Source organism: Oncorhynchus kisutch, linkage group LG12 (assembly GCF_002021735.2).
Source record: "Oncorhynchus kisutch isolate 150728-3 linkage group LG12, Okis_V2, whole genome shotgun sequence".
In the NCBI taxonomy this organism is placed as follows: domain Eukaryota; kingdom Metazoa; phylum Chordata; class Actinopteri; order Salmoniformes; family Salmonidae; genus Oncorhynchus; species Oncorhynchus kisutch.
In genome coordinates this window covers 47,207,899-47,219,978 of record NC_034185.2, presented here as the reverse complement: position 1 = coordinate 47,219,978, position 12,080 = coordinate 47,207,899, and the positions used below count along the sequence as shown (strand labels likewise).

At 44.3% G+C, this 12,080-nt stretch overlaps 1 protein-coding gene across 1 annotated transcript; it reads left to right on the top strand.

Moving 5' to 3' along the window:
* The first annotated feature begins 2,952 nt into the window (after window positions 1–2,952).
* On the top strand, window positions 2,953–6,199 carry LOC109901072 (early growth response protein 4). Its single transcript, XM_020497088.2, has 2 exons — window positions 2,953–4,069; window positions 4,325–6,199. The coding sequence occupies exons 1-2, from the start codon at window positions 3,913–3,915 to the stop codon at window positions 5,635–5,637; spliced, it is 1,470 nt and encodes a 489-aa protein (XP_020352677.1). The 5' UTR covers window positions 2,953–3,912; the 3' UTR covers window positions 5,638–6,199.
* The last annotated feature ends 5,881 nt before the right edge of the window (window positions 6,200–12,080 follow it).

Below are 12,080 nucleotides of genomic sequence, written 5' to 3'. Positions count from 1 at the left end.
GTGCTGACATTACGCAAATCCATTAGGCTTCTTGGCCCTGTGGTATTTCGCCAGGGAGCAGAGAGGTTAGCGTGCACTCTGCAGTTATCTTAACAGCGTTCTAAACCCTGTGGCTCTAAATGGCACACTATTCCCTATATAGTGCACTAGGTTCGACCCAGGACCTGGTCAAAAGTAGTGCACTATATGGTGCTATTCGGGACGGATACCTCTGTGTGATCAGATCTGTTTTAATAGACTTCAATGGGTTTTACTTGAAGACATCTCCGAGAGACGTAACATTTCGAGGCCCTAGAATTAGAGCAGCTAGAGGCACGTCACTGAGGTGAAAACGATTTGTTCCAGAGAATGTCAAAGCCTCGCTGGCTGGCGCGAGCAGTAGCGCATTAGGCTATTATCATAACTTAGAAAGTGGACGGGGAGTGCTCCTCTCTCCATATGCAGTTACGGCAACGATTTTGAAGATCCATTCTTACTCTTCAAATCGGTGTCATTTGCGAGCTAGGAGAGAACACAACTGAGATGGCAAACCATGTGTGTTTTATTTGAAATTCAGTTCAAATTGCCTACCTATAAGTTTTACAAAGAGACCCCCCCCCCCCCCCCCCCCCCATGTATTTGGCTTTAGCGAGTTTCGGTAGGCTATACCATTACCACTTGTCATCATATTGCAATATGTAGCCTAGACTATCGTTTCAATACACTTGTGCAACAATATAGATTACATGTGAAATGAATTAAGCAGGGAATAGGATCCAATGAACTTCCATAGCGTTTATATGGTGACAGTGCTCAAATCTGCACTGGCGTGTTCCTGAAATCACCCATGTAAGGGCGATGGAATGTGGCTATACAAGGGTGCTTTCAGGACCGTGGACAGCGCAACGACTGATTTGCGCTGCCGGTATGAAAGTGTACACTGAGTGTACAAAACATTAAGAACACCTGCTCTTTCCATGACAGACTGACCAGGTGAAACTCAATATTAGGAAGGTGTTCTTAATGTTTTGTACACTCAGTGTTGATCGACTTTTTGATATCATAGAAAGAAAACTCATGCACATAACAGTTTGTCCCCTCGATTTAAACAACTTTCCCCATAGGGACATGTGCTACATCGCCTCTATGGACCCAGCATCAGATAGTGAAAATAAAACGCCTTTTTTATTGTTTGAAATGTCAACGTCTGTGAGGACAGGTTGGTTCAACCACTGAACACTTCGGGGTATTATCGATTTCCCCCGCATACCTGAAAGGCCAACCCTTTAGATAGCCTAGTGTTTTGTAGTTTAGGCTCTCAGCACGGTGACAACACCACCACAGCGGTCACGTTTGCTATTAGACAACGATGGAAGTGAATGAGTGAAAACAGTTCAGTGCTGAGCAGCAGCAGCGTGTAGGAAGCAATTACCAGCAAGGACTTTTCCTGAGTTGCATTTATAAAAGAAAACAGCATCCAGGCCTACCTTTCTGTCGCCCACATGTGCTCAGTGGGGCCACGACATTAGAACTGATCGAGTTTGAAGTAGCAGCAGCTACACTATATATACAAAGTATGTGATACAAAAGTATGTGGACATCCCTTCAAATTAGTGGATTCGGCTATTTCAGCCACACCCGTTGATGACAAAATTGAGCACACAGCCATGTAATTGCCATAGACAAACATTGGCAGTAGAATGGCCTTACTGAAGAGTTCAGTGACTTTCAACGTGGCACCATCATATGATTCCACCTTTCCAACAAGTCAGTTCATCAAATTTCTGCCCTGCTAGAGCTGGCCCGGTCAACTGTCAGTGCTGTTATTGTGAAGTGGAAACATCTAGGACCAACAATGGCTCGCCCGTCAAGTGGTAGACCACACAAGCTCACAGACTGGGACCACCGAGTGCTGAAGTGCATAGCTCGTAAAAATCGTCTGTTGCACCACTCACTACCAAGTTCCAAACTGCCTCTGAAGCAACGTCAGCCCAAGAACTGTTAGCCGGCAGCTTCATGAAATGGGTTTCCATGGCTGAGCAGCTGCACACAAGCCTAAGATCACCATGCTCATTGACAAGCGTCGGCTGGAGTGGTGTAAAGCTCGCCGCCATTGGACTCTGGAGCAGTGGAAACACGTTCTCTGCAGTGATGAATCACGCTTCATCATCTGGCAGTCCAACAGACTAATCTGGGTTTGGCGGTTGCCAGGAGAACACTACCTGACCCAATGCATAGTGGCAACTGTAAAGTTTGGTGGAGAATACATAATGGCCTTGGGGCTGTTTTTCATGGTTCAGGCTAGGCCCCTTAGATCGAGTGAAGGGAATTCCTAACGCTACAGCATACAATGACACTCTAGATGATTCTGTGCTTCCAATTTTGTGGCAACAGTTTGGTGAAGGCCCTTTCCTGTTTCAGCATGACAATGCCCCCTTGCACAAAGTGAGGTCTATAAAGAAATAGTTTGTCAAGATCGGTGTGGAAGAACTTGACTGGCCTGCACATAGCCCTGACCTCAACCCCACACAGAGCCCTGACCTCAACCCTATCAAGTACCTTTGGGATGAATTGGAACGCTGATTGCGAGCTAGGCCTAATTGCCCAACATCAGTGCCGACCTCACTAATGCTCTTGCAGCAATGTTCCAGCATCTAGTGGATAGCCTTCCCAGAAGAGTGGAGGTTATTATAGCAGCAAAGGGGGGGGGGGGGGCAACTCCATATTAATGCCCATGATTTTGGAATGAGATGTCTGACGAGCAGGTGTCCAGATACCTTTGGTCATGTAGTGTACAACAAAAATCTCAAATGTTTCAAGGATTAGGTCTATAACCTCTGTTATAAGGTGACCCAGTGCCTCTCTTTTGAGTTTAAGGTGTGTCATATTTGGATGTGAGCAAGTGCATTGCCTAGATAACCTACAGGTTGCATCCCAAAGGGCACCCTATTCCCCATGGGTCCTGGGTCAAAAGCAGTGCACTACAAAGGAAACAGGGTGCCTACAACTGTTACCTTTTTATGTTATACAAGCCCATGGTCAAACTTTCAGAACCAGTTAAATATTGATGGGTGCAGTAACTTCAGCTGCCACAATAGAAGTATCTCTTCTTCCTTGGCTACATCACAGTTAACTTGATTTGTATAGTATCTCTTCTATTAATCCTACAGTGAAGTGAAATTGATGCTTAGTAGCCTAACCGTAACGTCATATGGCCTAAAGACTTCCCAATCTTAATTTGTTTACTTTATGAGAAATTAAGTTATTAAGTGTGTTGATTGGTGGCAGAAGACATTGTACATCTCCACACGGCATCGAATGACCGTCTAAAAGCTACCATGTTTTCTAGTCGACCGAGTTAAATGCAAGAACACTTACCATGCCACAGCCATGATATATTGTTATCATGATTTGATAAATCAAGCGTTTATTCTCATACATAGCATTAACATACCCGATGGTAAATCAATGGCAGTCTCTCTCGCAGATCCAAGAGACTTGTTGCAACGTCAGAATCGTAACTCTCCTTTTTTTGGGGAAGCCCGTCACATCCTCTGTCCATGTATGGGCATGAAGTTTACACGCAGCGGGGAATCCTCTCACTGGAGCCGATGAATGGGGGGAGGGGTCTATCGACCCGCCGGAGTGTATATAAGGAGAGGGAAGCCACTGGTGTGAAACCTACCCACAGCAACAGATAGCCGAAAAGCTACAAAGCGATACAACACGCAGTCATCTGGACAAAAAGGAAATTTCGAAATATTTATTGACACCTTTTTACTCAAACGACCACCAGCACATTTCGGGGATAATTGACGACCCCGTGCATCAGAGGGGAAAGGACACATCATTTGTATTTGTTTCGTTTAGTTTAAAAAAAAAAATCTACCTACACTTACCTGGATTGACAGACTTGAAATCAATCTCGCAATCATGCTGAATAACATGGATTTGAACTCTAAAGATTCCTTCTACCCTCAGTTTGAGAATTGTAACGGTTCTTCCCTGGGGATGGAAAATAGCGCTCGGAAAGATACCCAGGAGATGTTTTCGGACGCAGAGAGAGGAACACCTACCCAGTTTACCCATGGTAAATTCGCAGTAGCCTCTTGCTGCATTGCATAATGTGATAAATGAATATGCATGCATTGATAGTTTGAATAACATAGTTTGTGGTTGCACATTGTGTTTTATTAAAAACATCGCATGGATTTAATTTGTCCCATTTGCAGCGGTGCATGTTACGCATGTATGCTTATTGATTACATAACGACTTTAATTTATGTGCATTTTTCAGTCTAAAATCAACATTTGTAATGACAAACTTTCCCTCTTTCTTTTTCAGAGGGAGCACCTGTAACCCTGAAAACCGAGGCCTCCAACTCAGATTTCGCCTTTAATCCCTGCGAGGGGCCCAAAGGCAGCTACTCCTCCTCCCTCGCCTACTCAGGCAGCTTCTATGTCGAGGCGACTCAGGGGGGGCCGTGCAGCACAGAGACATTGCTCAACATGATCACAGAAATTGTCGGTATTTCTACGTTACCAATCTCCGAAGTTCAACTGAGCACCATGGACAGCAGCAGCTTCGGCGACGCCGGCGTCCAGAGGCAATCCACCTGCAGCGCCACCCCGCCCCTGTACTCACCCGGGCAGACATGTCCCAGCTACCCCGACGGTCAATCCGGCGGCCAAGCTCAAGATTCAGCCTCTCCCCAGGTGAGCTTCGGCTCCCCAGCTCAAGTCCGAAACCAGAACAGCACCACCGAGCCACAGTCAGAAGCTGCGTCTTTTCCAGTAGTGGTCAAGAATGAGTTCGAGAGCAGCTGTTACGAATGGGGCACGTTCAATAAATCGGACTCCTATTTGGAAACGGGCTTCCAATCATCAGAAACGTTCCCGATGTCCACTGACTTCCCGTCTGACCAACAAGTGGATGTAAAGGACCTTTTGGACTCATTTTCCCCAATGTGTCCTAACTCAGCGATGGAGTTCAAAGTTGAAGGCGGAATCAAGCAGGAGCAGTGCTATTCTGACACCTGCTCTCAGAGTTTCTGCAGTTCTCTTTACTCCAACTACCCAGTGCCAGTCATGGACCTCTCAACCAACAACCTCCTCAAGCCAGCTATGTTTCCCAACATGGAACTTCCGCCATTATCTAATCAGTGCGATTCGTCTTGCCAGCTTACCTCACCAGCTTTACCCAGTACTATAGACTCAATTCTTTACTCCTCCTTATTGCCAGACTCCTTTGCCCAAAGTTACACGCCGCGCGCGCAAAAGGCACCGCGTGTCAGAAAAAGCCCCGCGGCCTCCACCGGGCCTGCCAAAGAGAAACCCTTCACCTGCCCCATGGAGAACTGCGACCGGCGCTTCTCCCGCTCGGATGAACTCAACAGGCACATCCGCATCCACACCGGACACAAACCCTTTCAGTGCCGCATCTGTCTGCGCAGTTTCAGCCGTAGCGATCACCTCACCACCCACACCCGGACTCACACCGGAGAGAAGCCGTTCTCCTGCGACGTATGCGGCAAAAGGTTCGCCCGGAGCGACGAGAGGAAAAGGCACGGTCGCGTGCACCTGAAACAGAAAGAGAAGATGGAGCTGAAGCCACAAGTGATCAGCGCGTGGCCATTTACTCTTCCGGATGGAATTTGAAGAGACACCACTACGCACACGAGTAGCTCTGTCCACACAACATTACAATCTTTCCGTCGAAGATAAAAAGCTTGACAGTTCATTGCTGATTACAGGTCGACGTATCAACGTTTGCGGTGTGACATATAGGTCGAGTGAAATTGGTTTGACTGTGAAAGTCTCTATAGGGAGTCTTAGAATAAGGATGTTTTGCGAGTTTGATTTGCATAATGCTATATCGGAAAGTGAATTGTGAAAAGGGTCTGCTCTTTCGACCCTGGTTTACTTGCTGCTGCTGACTCTATGCAACACATGCATAACTTGATTGTAAAACCTTCCCGAGTTGACAGCTCAACAGACACGTGTTGTATTTCTCTGTTACAATCAACCAATTTGGTCATGCCAAACCAAACACCAAGGCATCATAACAAATGCCTGCAGCAGTTCAGCACCCTTTCGTCTGGACAGCTCCAACTTCAAACCTCGACGAAGAAATATACCAATAAGAGAACGAACTGCATCGAAAGTGCTGGGCTGTATTGCGCTTATATCTAATTTGAGATATCCTCTATCCACTAGAAAGTCTTATATTTTATGCTTTCGAGGCTTTTTTTATTCCACTAACACTGCAACCAGTCACATAGTGTTTCTTCAAATGCATGTTTATGTTCATGTGGTATTATTGAATATAGCCAACAAATAACGTAGTCCTCCACTTGCCGGATGGAAGTACAGGAGACTTCGTTTTATGACATGAATGTAACACATTATTCTTGGCTTTAGTCACGAAGCAGTCCATTTGTGCCAAGGTTTTGAGAATTTATTTTGCTTTGCTATCAGTATTCTATTGATTGGTCTTTGTGTTGTATTTAAACAAAATGGTTGAATTATTACATCGTGAAAGTTATACCATGAATGGAAAATAAATATATTTGTATGACTGTACTTTGTATTTTTATAGCTGTGTATATACATATTTCAAAAGACCACTGTTTAACCTTGAATTGTTAAAGTGGAAAAGGCTTTCTTTCTTTTTTAAACATACTCACAATGTTTTACGTGTACCTTTTGGAGGGCTGGTAGCAAAATAGTGTTTTAGAGAGATTGTCATTTGAAATAAATATATTTCTAAGACAAGTAAAAGATGACCTAACTGTTCGTATAATAGCGACTCGAAATCTCATTTGATTCCACTGCTAATCAGTTCGTGATGAGGACTATAGTGTTAAACTAGTAAGTCATTATACATGGCTCTGGTACAGTACGATGTACTGTATTGTACTGTCAAGCCAGAATTGACTAGCAGCACAACACTAAAACGTTGCTGTTGAGTAATCAGGTAGCACACATTGCTGCGAGTTTATGTACTTTTCAGATGAGATGATTTAAGACTTGACAAGGCATTGCTGATGAGGAAGCTAATTCACTTTAGCAACAACAAAAAACTATGGTTATGGCTTGGCGAGAATGTCACCAATCAGTCAGGGTACTGTAAAAAAAAAGTGTTTTAACTCGCATTAAGTTATATTAACTGCTTGGGTATATCATGAATTTTGTATATATACACAGTTTATACGAAAATACTTTCGATAAATTGAATATTGATGTTGTTATTTTTATGACAAATGTTTATGAATAAAATGTTTGGTTTTCTGGAAACATTGCAAGAGTCATTTGTCCATGCATAGAAATTCCTCAGTCCTTCCTCACCTGTGCTGACAACTTCCTTTATGTAAGTAACACAGTATCTTCCACCAAAAGCAGTCATATGGATGACTATTGCGGCTGTTCCTAAAAATACACGTTCTAACGGGGCAACCTAGCACCAGCAGATAGTGGAATCCTAACATTAGACATCACAGTTCTATGTAATGTTGACTCACGAGGCTTTGGGCTCCAACACATTAAAGTGAATACCCTATTACTCAGTGTTGTGATTCTGGTCCCTCTGACATGAAAAAGGTCATGGGTTTATAGCTACCAAATGTGGAGATGAGACACTCACATTAGCTGAGGGAGGACACCATTATAATTGGTATTTATTTGGTATAACCTCGGGTGCAGATGTTTCGGTCTAAACAGACCTTCATCAGAAAGACACCTTAACCATACTTCCTCTTTCCATGGAGGTCCATGGCCTGCTGTATGTTGTTCATCTCAAAGGGCCCCATAGAGATACTGTATGTCTCTATGTTTAGCCTCTCCCCTGTCTAACCTGTCATTCATTCCCACAATGCTGATAGATAAGAGATCAATGATTGTTTGTTTCTCTCTCTTTGTCTCCTTGTGACCCAGTAGCATTGCAATCTTCCCTTTTGACCTCCTCCTTTTCATGCTGTCTGTGTCGAGAGAATGTTACCCACTGACAGTTGTTGCTCTGACTCGCTCATCATTCGTATCCTTCATGTCACTTATCAAAAGAAATATGCACAAAGGAAATAACATTTCCAATAACACGCCCTGCTAATTCAATGGTACTGTGACTTTTTGTGTGGTGCTGGTCTTTACCAGTATACAGTATGTCTACTAAATGCAAATGAGCCCATTTGAATCAATGTGTCAGAGGTAAAACAAAAAGGAAAGAGATATTTCAATTTCTAATATTATTTCTATGCAAATGACAGATTGCACTCTTATCTGGCTATTGTGGTCTTGAGCTTGCGATCAGGGATCTCATTGGTCACTTATGAGTTAGATTAGACTTGATAAGGTTGCCTGAACAGAAACAAGCATTCTTCATGTATTATTATTGCCCATTATTGTGCTACACTTGAGCTTTTAACCAATATCTTTGAATACAATACTTATACTGCGTCACAGTCACATCATATAGTGTTAAGCCGTTGTGTCCTGAAAGTTCAATTCCCAACACTTGCATGTGAAAAGGCCTACAGTAACATCTCAAAAAAATTAAGTTATTTTATTCTATTCTATGCATGGTCTTTCTGGCTGTTTGTCAACATTAGAGCAGAGTAGAGCAGGATCTTCCCTGACTGTGGTCAAGGCAACTCAGCCCGTTGTGTCCTCCACGGAAGGGGAGTAGTGATTACCAAGAGAGGAGACAGAGAGAGTTATATCGGGATAACACAGGAGAGACCGTTGAGATCTTCAGCACACTTCCTTCTGCAGGCAACTCGCTTGGACTCTCTCCGGGCAATCTGTCGTTGGTAGTGTATAGGCATGCAAACAGGCAGGCAATTTAGAACACCCTGTGTGCCTGTGACGTGGCTGCCTGGCAGAACATTGCCCCTTGCTCACACCAGTGCGTAAGAGCCTGCGTTCTCTCCCGGTCTCTCTGACAACACAACGCACCATACCAGGCAGCGTGAAACATGTGACCCTTACCACATGGAGCTCAATGTATATCACCAACTCCTGTCCATCATCCCTTATGGATGGCAACAGTTCTCTTCAATCCATCCTCACCACTTCCAAAAGCACAGTGGACAGGGGGGACAGGGATGGGGGGACGGGGGGGGGGGGGGGATATTCAGTGGTATAGCACATTGTTTAAGTAGCCAACATGTCCAGTGGAGGGTGGTTGAAATCTGAATTGCATAGCTGTGCAGTTACAGTGATTCATTATCCAGACACTTGAAGTCTGAAGAGCTGTTGAACTGTGCCACTGGTGGAATTCCGCACGGAGCAGCTTAAACTGGTATTCTTTTTCCGCATTCAGATCTAGAACATGATTCCGGTGAACCCCATGACAGCAGCCTCAACCATCTCAGCTGTAATTACCAAACCCCCCCTAAACAGCCTGAACACGAGTTGCTCTCAGACACATGGGTAATGTTGTTTCAAACCATGTATTTCACGGAGATGAGAGTCCAGTCCGCAATGCATCAACTCCACTTTCGGAGTTTGACATTTATGGAGTTGGAGCCACACGGTGGTTGTTAATAATTATATGAAGGCCATTAAGTAGTCCAGTCGGGAAAGCTGGCGAACCCCCCGTGGAGACCTGTGTTTTCACAGGGGTAGGCCCTGCACCATGGCGATGACAACTCATTGTGTCAATCAGACCCCAGCCGTCAGCTCCGTAATGCATAGGGTTGACATGAAGAGCAAATGACAACTACAGGAGAAAGGGAGAGTCATAAAAGTAGAATTACTAGAACGGAAATCCCCATTCAAGTCAATGTTCTGTGATGGGTATTGAGTTTTAGTAATTCAATTCATATGTCGAGACTATCCCCTACAATTTCTGTGTGATTGATGCTTTCCAAGGGGCAAAAGTGAGACAAAACACGTAGCCCAGTTGTCTATTGTCTTTTCCATTTAATCGCATTTCAACAGGATATGAAGTCAACCTGAACGATATTCGTGTTTTGGCTGAGGATTAGATGAAAAACCCTGACGCGGGGAATGAAACCTAGTAAAGGATTAGATATTGTACTGAATTCAGGGGTAGCCTCGACCGGGACTCGAACCCGTGTCCAGCGACTCTCAAGCCAACACCTTATCCGTTATGCCAGTTATGCCTTGTTGTTGAGGATGCTAGGTGTTGGGTTAAGTTCGCTACATTACCCCTTCCTTTGGGAGAGCGTGTCCTCACACTTCTCTATGCCAAGTCACTCTCGTGTACACACCTCTCCCATGGCTGCCATCCCACTTCTGACACCAATGTAGCGAATTAGGGTTAGGGTTATCAACCCTATGTGTGGCCTTGTGTACTAGGTCTATTGGAAACTCAAAAAAGTCCATGTACATTTGGTTTGTTGCATACCATCTTGATCTCACAAGCACACTTCTGTTTTTGGCATTTATCCAACATCTGCAAACATTATGACTTAGGATGCAATAACCTAGAAGGGTTACGGTTAGATAATAACCCCTGTGTGGTTAAGGTCCGTGTATGGTTTAGGTACAGACAGCTCCATAATAACATTTCAAAAAATCACTACAAAAATGCCTATAATCGATTAAAAAAAGTTGCACTCCATCCACTGCGCAAGCTGTCGACTACATTCGGGCCGAAATGAGGTAAGGAACGCCTATTTAAGTAGCTATTGCCATAGGCCTCTCAAGAGCACAAAACAACCCCCTTGTCCATGCTTGAACTCCAAACATTTCTGTGTCTACAGCAATAATCCAATAATCACTCTTCTGAAACGTATTATGAATGCATTTGGTTATATTACGCATCAGGGTCCGATTTAACAGTTCAAGTCTACAGCGTTCAGGCCACCTCAAGTACCCATTAATAATCACAGTCATCCTTCTTCAGACGCACGTCTATATCGTGTATGACCACACCGGCCGCCACGTCTCGATTGATCTGTTACAAAGTAATCACTGCGTAATTTGATTCGCACCTAGAGAACGCGTAGAAGCAGGCGCGCCATGGTCCTTGGGGTGGGCTCGGTAATCAAGCTGCATAATCACACCGCGGTAATAGCAATCAGGCTTAGCGGATTAATGCCGCGGCTCAGATCATTTCCCGGTCCGGTGGTCCCCATATCTGATCCTGAAGAAGGGTGTAGGTGTTCTGGAGAGCGCCAGGTGATTAAGACTAGAAACTGTTGAAAACGGCAAAGGAGCTCGTTATGCAAACATGTTCTCCAAGTGTCTAATTCTTTCACATTGTTCCGGAGGCGCCAAATTTCTTCATTAATATGACTGATCAGGCGAGGCACTATAGCGGATGGACGGGAGGGAAAACGCACTGTACTAATTTATCTTATTTCTTCCCCTGACAAATTGCGTATCAAACCAAAGGGTCACTGAGTCTTCGTTTGCTGTTCTATTCCCGCGCGCAACATCTCCTTGGTAACAGCTCCAGTCAAAGGTGTTGCACGGGTGCACAGCACAGAAAGGTGAACATTTCGTGGCGCGGGGTAAATGACTTCAATGCAATTCAATCACCGCTGGACAATTCACCACCGTCCTTGATGCAGCTGTTAAAAGCAAAGGCCCAAATAACCCTGGATTGTTAGTGTACTGGGCATCTGCCATGACAGGCATTCTTGGAGAAAAATATTGATTGAAGATCCTTGCAGGCAGTGTCTGCTCTAATTTGACCGTTGATGAGTCACAAATGGCACGTGCAGCTTTATATTGTATACTGTGCATCAGGGATGTGCAACTTTGATGGGGGTGGGGGGTCACGGAAAATCGGAACTCACCCGCAATTGCTTGCAGGTCTGCATGCAAAACATTTGATTGGCCTCCCTTTTTGACAGCTGAGAGCATTTTTTTTTGACGTTTTAGAGTTCATGTCGTGCAATTCTACACATTTTGCCACGGGGTGTAGTGAAAAGGTTGCAATTTAAAGCATGTTAACTGCAATTCCACACTTTTTGCCATGGTTCTGAGAGAATATTTAGCAATTTTATAACATGCAATTTTACAAATTTTGTCATGGGTTGGAGAGGAAAATGAGCTGTTTTTCAGCTAATTTCATGCAATTCTACACATTTTGCCATAAGGTGGAGTGAGATGTTTGCAGTTTTTAATATGAT

Excerpts from the sequence above, each read along its gene's own strand:
- LOC109901072 (XM_020497088.2), top strand. The coding sequence starts at position 3,913 with ATGCTGAATAACATGGATTTGAACTCTAAAGATTCCTTCTACCCTCAG. Across the intron at positions 4,070-4,324 it reads ACCTACCCAGTTTACCCATG|AGGGAGCACCTGTAACCCTG; the intron begins GTAAATTCGCAG and ends TTTCTTTTTCAG.